This window comes from Podarcis melisellensis (genome assembly GCF_964234715.1).
Source record: "Podarcis melisellensis genome assembly, chromosome: 8".
NCBI classification, from domain to species: domain Eukaryota; kingdom Metazoa; phylum Chordata; class Lepidosauria; order Squamata; family Lacertidae; genus Podarcis; species Podarcis melisellensis.
The window spans coordinates 81655036-81666662 of NC_138540.1; the positions used below are offsets into that span (position 1 = coordinate 81655036).

General features: G+C 47.0%; 1 protein-coding gene across 2 annotated transcripts; it reads right to left on the reverse strand.

Moving 5' to 3' along the window:
• Window positions 1-3235: 3235 nt before the first annotated feature.
• LOC309376142 (uncharacterized protein) lies at window positions 3236-11010 on the reverse strand. Of its 2 annotated transcripts, XM_081922354.1 has the most exons (3): window positions 10823-10974; window positions 6087-6234; window positions 3236-3961 (listed from the first exon to the last, which is right to left on the reverse strand). In XM_081922354.1, the coding sequence occupies exons 1-3, from the start codon at window positions 10863-10865 to the stop codon at window positions 3403-3405; spliced, it is 750 nt and encodes a 249-aa protein (XP_081778480.1). In that variant the 5' UTR covers window positions 10866-10974; the 3' UTR covers window positions 3236-3402. The 2 variants fall into 2 exon arrangements, with proteins under 2 accessions (XP_081778480.1, XP_081778481.1); XM_081922355.1 differs by lacking the exon at window positions 6087-6234 and having other exon boundaries at window positions 10823-11010.
• Between the last annotated feature and the right edge of the window lie 617 nt (window positions 11011-11627).

Genomic DNA, 11627 nt, shown 5'->3' on the forward strand with positions numbered 1-11627 from the left:
GAACCAGGCCAGAACAAGAGATTGAAACATATCTGAACACACTGAAACCCCTTTCCTGGGAAGGGTGCCAAGAGTCCACAATAGTCCCAAGACAGCTTTCTGTTCATGCTCAGAGGAACTCATGGGCAGGACTCCTGAGGGATGAGAAAGGAGGAGTGAACTGGAAAGGGGTATATATGCTTGTGTACATGATTGTGAACTCGTGCATGCTTTTGTGGACTATCACACGTGCTCCTTCTACCAGTTCATGGTCCTTGAATGTCTGTTGACTCCCACTTCCCTTTCCCAGGCGCAATATTTTTCCCACCCGAGGGCAAAGCCTCGTTGTACTACGTGGCATGGTTGGATACAAAGGGGTATCTATCCACCTTTTTGCATGCCATGCACAATTGTATAAACCTCTGTCATCTAATCTCTTTCTTGCCTTTCCTCTCAACTAAGTAGTCCCAAATGGGACACGGGTGGTGCTGTGGGTTAAACCACTGTGCTGCTTGGGTTTTCCGATCGAAAGGTTGGCTGTTCGAATCCCCGCAATGGGCTGAGCTCCCATTGCTCGGTCCCTGCTCCTGCCAACCTAGCAGTTCGAAAGCACATAGGTAGCACTCCGACGGGAAGGTAAACGGCATTTCCGTGCGCTGTTCTGGTTCACCAGAAGCGGCTTAGTCATGCTGGCCACATGACCTGGAAGCTGTATGTCGGCTCCCTCGGCCAATAAAGCGAGATGAGCGCTGCAACCCCAGAGTCGTCCGCGACTGGACCTAACGGTCAGGGGTACCTTTACCTTTAAGTAGCCCCAAATGCTGGAACCTTCCCCCATAGTGGTGTTGCGCCACCCCCTTGATAATTTTGGTTGCCCTTTTCAGAAACTTTGTGAGGTGACGCAACCAAAACTGTACACCGTATTCCAAATGTGGCCACAGCATAGATTTGTATAATGTCATTGTGGTAACTGCTGTTTCATTTCCAATTCCTTTCCTAAAGAGCCTGCAATTGGGCTTTTCCATGGCTGCCACACCCCTGGGTCAACGTATTCATCAAGATTTCCACCACAATTTCAAGGTCTTATTCTGGAAGGTCAGTTTATATCATCTAATGTTAAAATACCCTCTCCACCATCCTGATATTCTTAGATAACATCTATTCTGGTTCTATGGACGGAGCTTACTCAGATCATTCCAAATGAAGCAAACTCTCCTTCAAGAGAAAGTCATTTGTTAACATATCACACTGGCATAGGGAATCTATAGACATATGGGAATTTACTACGTATACCACCCTGAGGTTGTTGACACTGTGTCCCAAACCCCTGGGGGTGATAAGAAGAAACCAAGCTATGTTTTGCATCATTGATAGACCCTGCTTTATCTCCATGGGGAGATTGTTTGGGGGGTGTCTCTCAGTTTCTTGATCTGTTGGAAGATTGTAGCGGCCAGGATCTTTTAGGGAAGAAAGAACAAAAAAACATATAAATGGTCTCGGCCCAGTATACCTGAAGGAGCATGTCCACCTCCATCATTCTGCATGGACACTGAGGTCCAGCTCCGAGGGCCTTCTGGAGGTTCCCTCACTGCGATAAGTGAGGCCACAGGGAACCAGGCAGTGGGCCTTCTTGGTGGTGGCGCCCTCCCTGTGGAACGCCCTCCCACCAGATGTCAAGGAAATAAACAACTACCTGACTTTTAGAAGACAACTGAAGGCAGCCCTGTGTAGGGAAGTTTTAAACGTTTGATGTTTTATTCTGTTTTTAATCTCTTGGGAGCTGCCCAGAGTGGCTGGAAAAACCCAGCCAGACGGGCAAGGTCTAAATAAGAAATAATTATGATTATTGTAATGTATCGCCTGGCATTCAGCCAAAGATTGCTGCCAGAGAAGGTTACCAATCAATAAAAGCAAGACAGTCCCTGTCCTTGGACACGAATTTCTTTAAAAAAAAAAGACATAGCAGAGAAATAAAATGGCTTGGGATGAAGGAGGAAATAAGCCAAAGGAGGTACTGGTTTTGGGGTGCAAGTACTTCCAATGACCAGCTGGATAGAAACTATTCTGGGATAGGAGGAGCTGAAAGCGACTGGACTCTCAACTGCGTACATGGAGTGGCCCTGCTGCTGGAATATAATGGCGCCTGGCACGCTTCACCCTGTGCTGATTTAAGCCTTAAGCTTTCTTCCTGGCTTTTAGCAGAGTATTGCAGAGCAGAAAAGGTGCCTTGTGTGTGGGTGATAAATTCTCCTCACACCTGCATCCCTTCCTTCATCTGTTACAGCAGGATGCAATTGGTGTTGCCCATTGATAGTTGGCAGGAGCTGGGACCGAACAACGGGAGCTCACCCAGTTGCAGAGATTCGAACCGTCGACCTTCTGATCGGCAAGTCCTAGGCTCTGTGGTTTAACCCACAGCGCCACCCGTGTCTCCTGCCAACCTAGCAGTTCGAAAGCACAAAGTGCAAGTAGATAAATAGGTACCACTCCAGCGGGAAAGTAAACAGTGTTTCCATGCGCTGCTCTGGTTCGCCAGAAGCGGCTTAGTCATGCTGGCCACATGACCCGGAAGCTGTCTGCAGACAAACGCCGGCTCCCTCGGCCAGTAAAGTGAGATGAGTGCTGCAACCCCAGAGGCGGTCACGACTGGATCTAATGGTCAGGGGTCCCTTTACCTTTACCTATTGATAGTTGGTGTCTGTGGGCTGTGTGTGTGTGTGTGTGTAAACCTGCACTGCCTCAAGAGAATGGAGGGGAAGAGGAAAGGTGGGCTCTCCCCGCCTCCCTTGCCTGAGTCCTAAGGCCTCTCCAAAGGTGCTATTTCGAGGGAGCCCTCTATTCACTTGGGCCGACGAAGGCTTCCTCTGAAACTCAAGGAGCAGCTTCAAGGTAGGGAAAGGGAGTCCTCCTCATTTCCACCCTGCGGGCCAAGGAAGTTGAACTCCCCCTACGCAACTGTTATGTTAGAAGTCACCTGAAGGCAGCCCTGTTTAGGGAAGCTTTTAATGTTTGATTCATTACTGTAGTTTAATGTTTTGTTGGAAGCTGCCCAGAGTGGCTGGGGTAGCCCAGCCAGATGGGCGGGGTATAAATAATAAATTATTATTATAATATATTATGTGCACAACATAACCCACGTGTTGGCTTACAGGTGTATTGAGAGCGCTTCACTTTTGCTTGTGTGAAGAAGATGTATTTCCAACAGCCAACAGAAGGAGGAGGGTTAAAGAGAAACAGGCCACGCATCAAACAGAGGTTGTTAGGAACGTCTCCTTTATTATCCCGTCTGGAGAAGACTTGCACACCTGCCCTACCTCCCAGCCAAGGTCATGAAGACACAAAAACCAATGTAAGCTTTTTCCTTCTGATCTCTCTTTAGATGCTGGGGGAGATTCCTTCCTCGTATGCATGTGAGAGAAATAATCATGGATTTGGGGAAAACACTGGGGCTCTAGCCCACGCCCTAAACTCCTGTTTGTACTTTTGGCGGAACTGCACAAGGGGACCAATATACGGCTTCAGTAAGTGCTTGTGGATTGTCTCTACTCCTTTTCTGATCAGCTGCTGGGTGTGGTCAAGATAGGGCTGAAGGGTTGCCAGCAATTCTTGCAGCTTCTTAATGTGTGGATCCAGCTGGGTTTTCAGAGCTTGCACTTGCTGCGGCAGCTTCTCATCTATCTCACGGTTGATCTCCTGAGCTCTGGCGACGACGGCACTGCGCACGGTTGCTGCGTACGGACTCACCCTCTCCAGGACGGGATCCACGTAACCCGCCAGGGCAGATTGCAATGCTTTGCCAATCTCTTCTAAGTTATGCTTTCTATGTCTCTGCAGCTCAAACAGGGCAGTGATAGCCTTTTCCGTAACCTGGTATGGCACCCCCAAAAGCAGATCAAAAGCTTCCATGACCTCATCAGGTAACTCTTTATCCAGGCTATCCAAGCGCCTGCTGATATTCTTAAAGACAAACTCAATAAATTTCCTGTAGGGGAAAAAAAACCAGAGAATTGGAAAGCTTTAAGAAGGAAAAAGGAGGGTGTGGGAACGTCCAAACACCTGTTTGTCCCACTGCTGTTTTCCCCTGAACTGGTGCAAGTGTCAATAGTTTTTCTGTGGATTGATGTTTGTTCTGATTTAGCAGTAAGCAGTAGATTTTTCTAGGGAAAGCGACAGTGCTATCTACATATTGTGGGAATGTTCAGGGGTGCAGGAGAGGATATATTGATTAATTATATCCTTATCCAACTTGTGCTAACAAGTTCCCAAAATATCAGCAGAGTTTATAAACATTCCCCTTTTAGTTTGCAACGGTAACGTGTGCACAGGTTCGCTAGAACCTCTATAATAATTACTCTGGTAATTTCCCCTTTGTTCCCTCTTAAAATACAAGACACGACACAGTCTTTATAAAAGTATAAAAGAGTTTACTCACGTTCTGTTCACAATATGATCCCAGAAGGCACACAGCTTAAAAAGGTAAAATACATTTAGAATCTATTTTGTAGCAAGATAGTCCTTATCTCCTCTCTTGGCTGGGAGCCAAGAGAGCATCCTTAGATGTTTCCTCATCGAAAGAAGATGGCAGAGAGAGAGAGATGGCTGCCTGCCCTGTGCTTTTATCATTTACCTGCACAGGTGAGGCCACACCCACCTCTGGTCACATGGGGAGGAAGTCCGTCCCCAGGAAGTTTACCTGCTTGCTAGACAGACATCCCTCCCCATGTTCTAACATGTACACTCTAGGAATGTTGTCATTGACTGCTCCTGTGTTTACATCCCACACATATAAGCTAAACAAGCTGCAGCTTAGGGCCCCACTCACTTGGGGGTCTCCAAAAAATTTAAAGGGAAAATAAACTGAATGTACATTTCCAAAATAAAAGATAAAAATAAAATAAAATAAAACCTACATACAGCAACAGTGTTCTGTGTTCTGTACGGACCTATTAGTTCTATAAATTACTATATAGCATACAGTGGATGCTCGGGTTGCGAACATGATCCGTGCGGGATGTACGTTCGCAACCCACAGTGGCGCGTCTGTGCACGCGCGGGTTGCGATTCGGCGCTTCTGCACAGTGGCGTAGCGTGGGTTGTCAGCACCCGGGGCAAGGCAAGTAATTTGCGCCCCCTAACCCATGGATTTGCGCCCCCTAACCCGTGGATTTGCGCCCCCTAACCTTAACCCCCAGATGTTGCGCCCGGTGTGGCCGGGCCCCCCCCTGCACCCCCCAGGCTACGCCACTGCTTCTCCACATGTGCGACCGCCAAAACCCGGAAGTAACCCATTCCGGTACTTCTGGGTTTCGGCGGTCCATAACCCGAAAAAAAAGAAACCCGAAACGTCTGTAACCCGAGGAATGACTGTATATTCATCACAAAAAACTGTGAAAATTTGTTGTTGACAATTTGTGGTGGGCATATAAGGGGCTCCATTACCTTCAGTAGCTATGGGCCTCATCAAACCTAAATCTGGCCCTGGGTGGAAAAAACGAAAACCTGCTTGGACCTGCATAGTCACAGTAGGCAGGCCTTTCTCACTGAGTGGGAAGGTCCTGGATTTAAGGGGCAGCCTTCCTTCCTTTTCAGGTGGGGCAGTCCCACATGGCTTTGCCTGCACCTGTTTCTCCTCGCTTTAAGTGGGGAGAGAGCCTTCCTGGGAGGGTTCACTTGATCTGCCCATCTGCCGAAGGGGAGGCACCATCTTGAGTCGAAGTGGCTTGAGCTGTCGCTATCCAAGATTTCTGTTCAAACACCCAGGATTTTAAGACTCTGTTCTGAGGAGGATTCCAAAGTTGGCGCCTCCCTGTCTGCTGCCTGAGGGCCTTCATGTAGCAGTGTGTGTCACCTGTTATACCCTCAGCCCTGCCACACATGGTGCCCACAGTGGGAGGGGAAGGTACAGGGACCATGGGGCTGGCCAAGCCTTGGGGTGAAGTGGTGGCAGTGGGCCTGGCTCAGAATCCAGTAGTTCATCTCCCACACCTTCCCCAACCCCAGAATGTTATGCCGGGAATGACTTCCATCCATCTGTTCTCTAGAAATAACATCTCTTTTCTACATGGGAAGAGAGCAGTACAGAGCAGAAACGAGACTAATTTGCTTACAGAATCTCCCGGCCCTCCTCTCCTCTTTCAACGGTGGTGACTTTCCTAGACAACGTTTCGATGAATATCTCGGCATCTTCTCTTCCCTGTTGGATTAGCTTCTCCAGCTTGGAATCCGGCTCGTCTCGGAGAACAGAAGCCCAAGTCCCTAGAAGTCCCCAAAAATAATAATTCTGCATTGCACTGTCCAAACCTGTTTGGTACACAAAGCTGCAACTCAAAGCTTGACATATAGAATCCTTTCTTTAATGTTTGAGGGTCTAAATTAGAAGGTCTTTGTTAGGGCTGGTTACCCCCTCAAGAAAGGTAGAAACAAAATAGTTTATGTCAGTGTTTCCCAACCCTTTTCTGGCCATGGCCTTTTCTGACCTTGTTTTCTTCCTGTGGCACCCCTCCCCCATGGATGTAGCCCAAGGGGGCAGCTGCCCCCCAATAAGTAAGAATCAATGCAAATCTGATGCTCCACCCCCCTCCCAAATCCTGGCTATGCCCATGCCCCCTCTTGTCTACTGGTGAAAAAGTAGCTATTTAAATGTTTTGTTTTTCAATACAACATGTTTCATTTCTAATTTTAATAATTTTTAGAAAATTACATAAAATGATAGGAAGATAATAAAATATTGTTGAAGCAGAAAAACATAGAATCCTGGGGCTGGAAGGGACCCCAAGGGTATTCTGTCTATTGAAAACCCCTGTAGGAAACTCAGCTAAAACATGAGTTAGTCATGGGACAGATGGCCACACAACCTCCGCTTAGAAACCTCGAAGGAAGGAGAGTCCAGGACCTCCATCTTCCATGCATTATAAAAAGCAAACAACACTTATGTGACAACGCTTCTGTTCTTCCCCCAGCTATTACGTGGGAGCAGGACACCAGTTGTTTGACGCAGAGGGGGAAACTACAGATATTGGGCAAAAGGTGCACAGGGAGTTCTGTATATATGGGAGAATTTTAAAAAGCAAGTGGTCCTCACTGACCTGCTGCAAAAAGATCTTGTTATCCAGAGTAGCCCTGGCTGCCTAGATAAAACACTATAGCCCCCCACACCTTTACCTGGGAGTACGGCCCACTGAACTCAGTGCAGCTTTCTTCCAAGTAGAGACTTAGTTATTTTCTAGATGCAAGCCAGAAGACATAGTTAGGTACTAGATGCAAGTCAGCACCTTGCAGAGTCCGGCCCAGGCTGCCACCGGGCCTAGCACTGGCAGCAGCATCCAGCACGCTCAGCCTTACCTGTTGCCACCCCACCACCGCACTTACCTGACCCGGGGGGCTCTGGATCCTGGGCTCTACTGGTCCCGCCTGAAGCAAACCAGGACTGCTCCAAGAAAACACACGTGGCAAAAAGCAGCGCTAGGCCCTGTCTACTAACACCTTTTTTAATCTTTTAGCCAAAATGTCTGCAAAAATGTTATAATCCACATTAAGCAGTGATATGGGGCGGTAATTCTTAAGCTGTGTCTTTTCAGTCTCTGTTTTCGGTATAAGTGTAATATAGGCTGAAAACAGAGAAGTTTTGGAAGACACAATAGTATTGGAATGGCAGATGAAGTTGATGGACTATATGGAACTGGCGGAAATGACTGGCAGAATCCGAGACCAGGGAGAAGAGCCGGTGGAAGAAGATTGGAAAAAATTGAAAGATTATTTACAGAAATACTGTAAAATTGTGGCTAGTTTCAGAACTCACAGGGTTAAGGAGTTCTGAGTGACGTCTCTCCATTCCTGAGGCGTGACTACTAGGAGGGAGTCTCACTGCCTGTTTGTCTCTGCTACCAAGAGAGACAGAAGCAAAAAATGTGCGCTCTGAGCCCAGGAAAGCTCTTTATTGTTTAACTGCCTGAATAAAGACTGAGTTATAAACACACTGACGTCTGAGTGTGTTTGATCTGCTAAACACCGGGAAGCAACAGCACGCTGCGGGAAAACTCTGCTGTGGCTGACGGAGGACGGAGGACCGGGAGCAGAGGCGCCAGGCGGAAGTGTGCTTCCATTCAAGCAGCTGCACCTAACTGGGGTCCAATCCAATTAGCCACGCCACATTCCTTAACAATGAATGTTAGAAAAATGCTGGAATGAAGTTATATGGCTTTAGCAGAAATGTTACAAAGAACTAAGTACAAATAGATTGTTAATGGATTAAAGGGAAAAATAAGGTCAGAATATGTTAAGATAAATTACAGGACAGAAAACTGAGGAAGATGGAAAGGATTTGCTGAAACAGTTAACTGAAGTGGAATACAAAAAAGGGAGGTGCGAGGAGGTCGCTGAAACAAGTGAATGAAAGATAAGATATTGAAATTATTGGATGTGTTTTTAATTGTCTTTGTTTTGTTTTGTTAAGGTTAGTGTTTATGTCTCTGTATTGTATTGTTTAATTCTTTTTCTTTTTTGTAATATTTAAACTGTTAATAAATATTATTATTTTTTAAAAAGGGGGGAAAGGAGTGCTAGGTCCTGGTGGGTCCCCCTTATCCGCTTGTGATTGGCGAGGCAGATAGACATCCAATCAGGGATTTTTTTAAAAAAATTGTTTCCCTTCACTTCTCACTTCCCTCTAGCCTTATTTACACCAATTTCACCTGTGGGCCCCCCCCCACCCCCGAAACATAGCTGTCAACTTTCCCCTTTTCTTACGAAGAATCCTATTTGGAATAAGGGAATTTCTCTTAAACAAAGGGAAACGTTGACAGCTATTCCTAGGAATATCCTGGGGGCCCCAGGGGCCATATGGTCGCTGCTTGGGAAACACTGGTTTATGTTATTTCTCAGTCAGGTCCCTTATTTTATGTGGGGAATGGTGTAATTACAGATGCTGTCTGTGCAGGAGCTGAGGCTGAAATATGGTCTAGTGTTGTTACCAGGGAAAGGAGCAGATACTCCAGGCAAGGTGGTTTCAGGTGTGGCACAAAACACCTGGGGCTTGTGCCTCTGGGCCACTCGCTAACAACACTCCCTGTGGAATAATCACTTTCTAGATCTATGGAGTGGCTTCCCACCCAGGGCCAGAATTAGGTTTGGTGAGGCCCTCAGCTACTGAAGGCAATGGGGCCCTTTATATGTCCAGCTGTCCTTTGTGAACAACAAATTGTCACATTTTTTGTGTTGAATATGTGCTATATGGTAATTTATGGACCTAATAGGTCCATACACAACACAAAACAATGTTGCTGTATGTAGGTTTTATTTTATTTCTTTTTTCATCTTATATTTTGGAAATATACATCCAGTTTTTTCCCCTTTAAATTTTTTTGGGGCCCCCCAAGAGAATGGGGCCCTAAGCTATAGCTTGTTTAGCTTATACGTAAATCCGGCACTGTTCCCAACACTGGATTATAACTCTCTCTCTAAAATGGGGACATGAGGTTTCTAAAACACAAGGTCTGTGGTCCCAGCCGCGTGTCAGAGAACCTAAATACAGTAGTATCCCAGCTAGTTCTTACATAGTTTTGTTCTTCTGGAAATAGTACAGACTGAAGGGGTATTTACAGTTTCCCTATAGATCACCCCCCCCCAGCTTGGCCTGCTAGCACATCCTTAGGAAATAGACCCCACAAAGCACACAACCCCACACACAACGTGGTCTGTCAGCAAAGGAAAGAGATCAGCCTTATCCAGTCGTTGGCTATTGACCCTCCAACAGTGATTTGCAGAACGGACTTTGCTCCCACAAAGCCACGTCTAGGACATTTGGAATGTGAGACACCAAGAAGGTGGACAGGACAGGATTTTATCATATGAACTGAAGGCCCTTCCTATATTGGGGCACAACTGAGGGGCAGTAGCAGCAGGCCCAATGCCAACCAACATGTATGCGCCCTTCCAGCCTTAACTTCTTGCAGTGGTTGTTTGCAGTAAGAGCTTCCTTGTCATGACACTCTGCATGCAAGTTTCCCCAAAGTGACTCCTCTAAGTGGCAGCACCCTAGGAAATTTTTGGAGCTCTTCCTACACTGTGAGTAGGGCGAACGTATGTCCTACTTCACAGAGAATACCTGAATGGCTGTGTGGTCCAGGTTCAGTTGAAAGAACCCCGAGAAGGGAGAGAGCTTCAGGGCTCTTGGCTTTGCCCATCAATGCTTAGCAGCCGGACTGAGAAGACAACCGCACAGCTCACCGGACTGCAGACAGTTCCGGCAGCTTCTGTTGTCATCTTTGTCAAAGGGAACCCTTAGGCAGGGGCAGGCTAGCAGAGGGAGGGGAAGTCATAATGAGTGCTTTAAGCCTTGGCTGATCAGACTAAAGACCCATTTTGCCCAGTCCGTTCTTTGTCTCCCAGCCACTGAACGTGGAGCTTCAGTTTAGCTAATATTATTATTATAATAATACTAATACGAATACTAATACTAATACTACTAATAATATATTATTTGTACCCCGACCATCTGGCTGAGTTTCCCCAGCTACTCTGGGCGGCTTCCAATCGAGTGTTAAAAACAATACAGCATTAAATATTAAAAACTTCCCTAAACAGGGCTGCCTTCAGATGTCTTTTAAAGATAAGATAGTTGCTTATTTCCTTCACATCTGAAGGGAGGGCATTCCACAGGGCGGGCGCCACTACCGAGAAGGCCCTCTGCCTGGTTCCCTGTAACCTCACTTCTCGCAATGAGAGAACTGCCAGAAGGCCCTCGGCATTGGATCTCAGTGTCCAACAGATATCTATCTTGCTAAATTTACACCCCAAAAGGTGGAACGCAAGGCAGCTGCTAGCCTGATGTTGACCTTCCACTCACCTGTCAGGATGGCCAAGGCCAGTGTGAGGATGAAGAACTTCATGGTGCTTTGGCGGAGGGTCCTGAGAACCTGCTGGGATGAAGGTAGGGGCTGTCTCTGAGTCCGGGGAGCCACGAGCGAGGCTACTTATTCCTCCTCCTCCTCCCTCACCTCCTGGGTCACTCATTAACATTGAGGGGCTATTGGAGGGCAGGTGCCTTTGAGGGGGAACCTTCCCTTGTGATCTCCCATGGTCATTGCTACAGAGAGGACTAACCTTTAAAAAAATCTGATTTAACCAAAGAAGGCAACACAGGCTATCCAAACAGATTAACCAACCATCTCAAAACGTTTCAAATGTGTATCCAACAAAGGGGAATGCTGGACAGCTCATAGCCTGATGTTGACCTTCCATGTACTTGTCAGGCCAGTGTGAGAAGAAGGAACCATACGGTGGTTCAGAAGGCAGGGGCTGTCTCTGAGCCAGGGAAGAATGGATCTGTTCCATCCACGTCTACCCCTTATTCCATTGTCATTTATTAACACAGAAGGGCACTGGGCATCAAATACCTCTCAGTGTGGCACAGCTTCTCTTGCCATCTCCTGTGGTCCTTGCCCCAGTGTCTAAATCCACTGGCACAAAGCAGAGGGGGCAGCGATTGGTGGTAACTAAATTCCATCAAAGCAAGAGTGTTAAAATGCAGATGAGGCAGATGAGGAGTGACAGAGGAAAGAGAAGGAGCAAAAGTTTCACTCCCTTGCTTTCTCCCTCACGCTTGCTGGACAACTTGGGTCCAAAGAGGGTGGCTGATGCCTCTGAAAAGG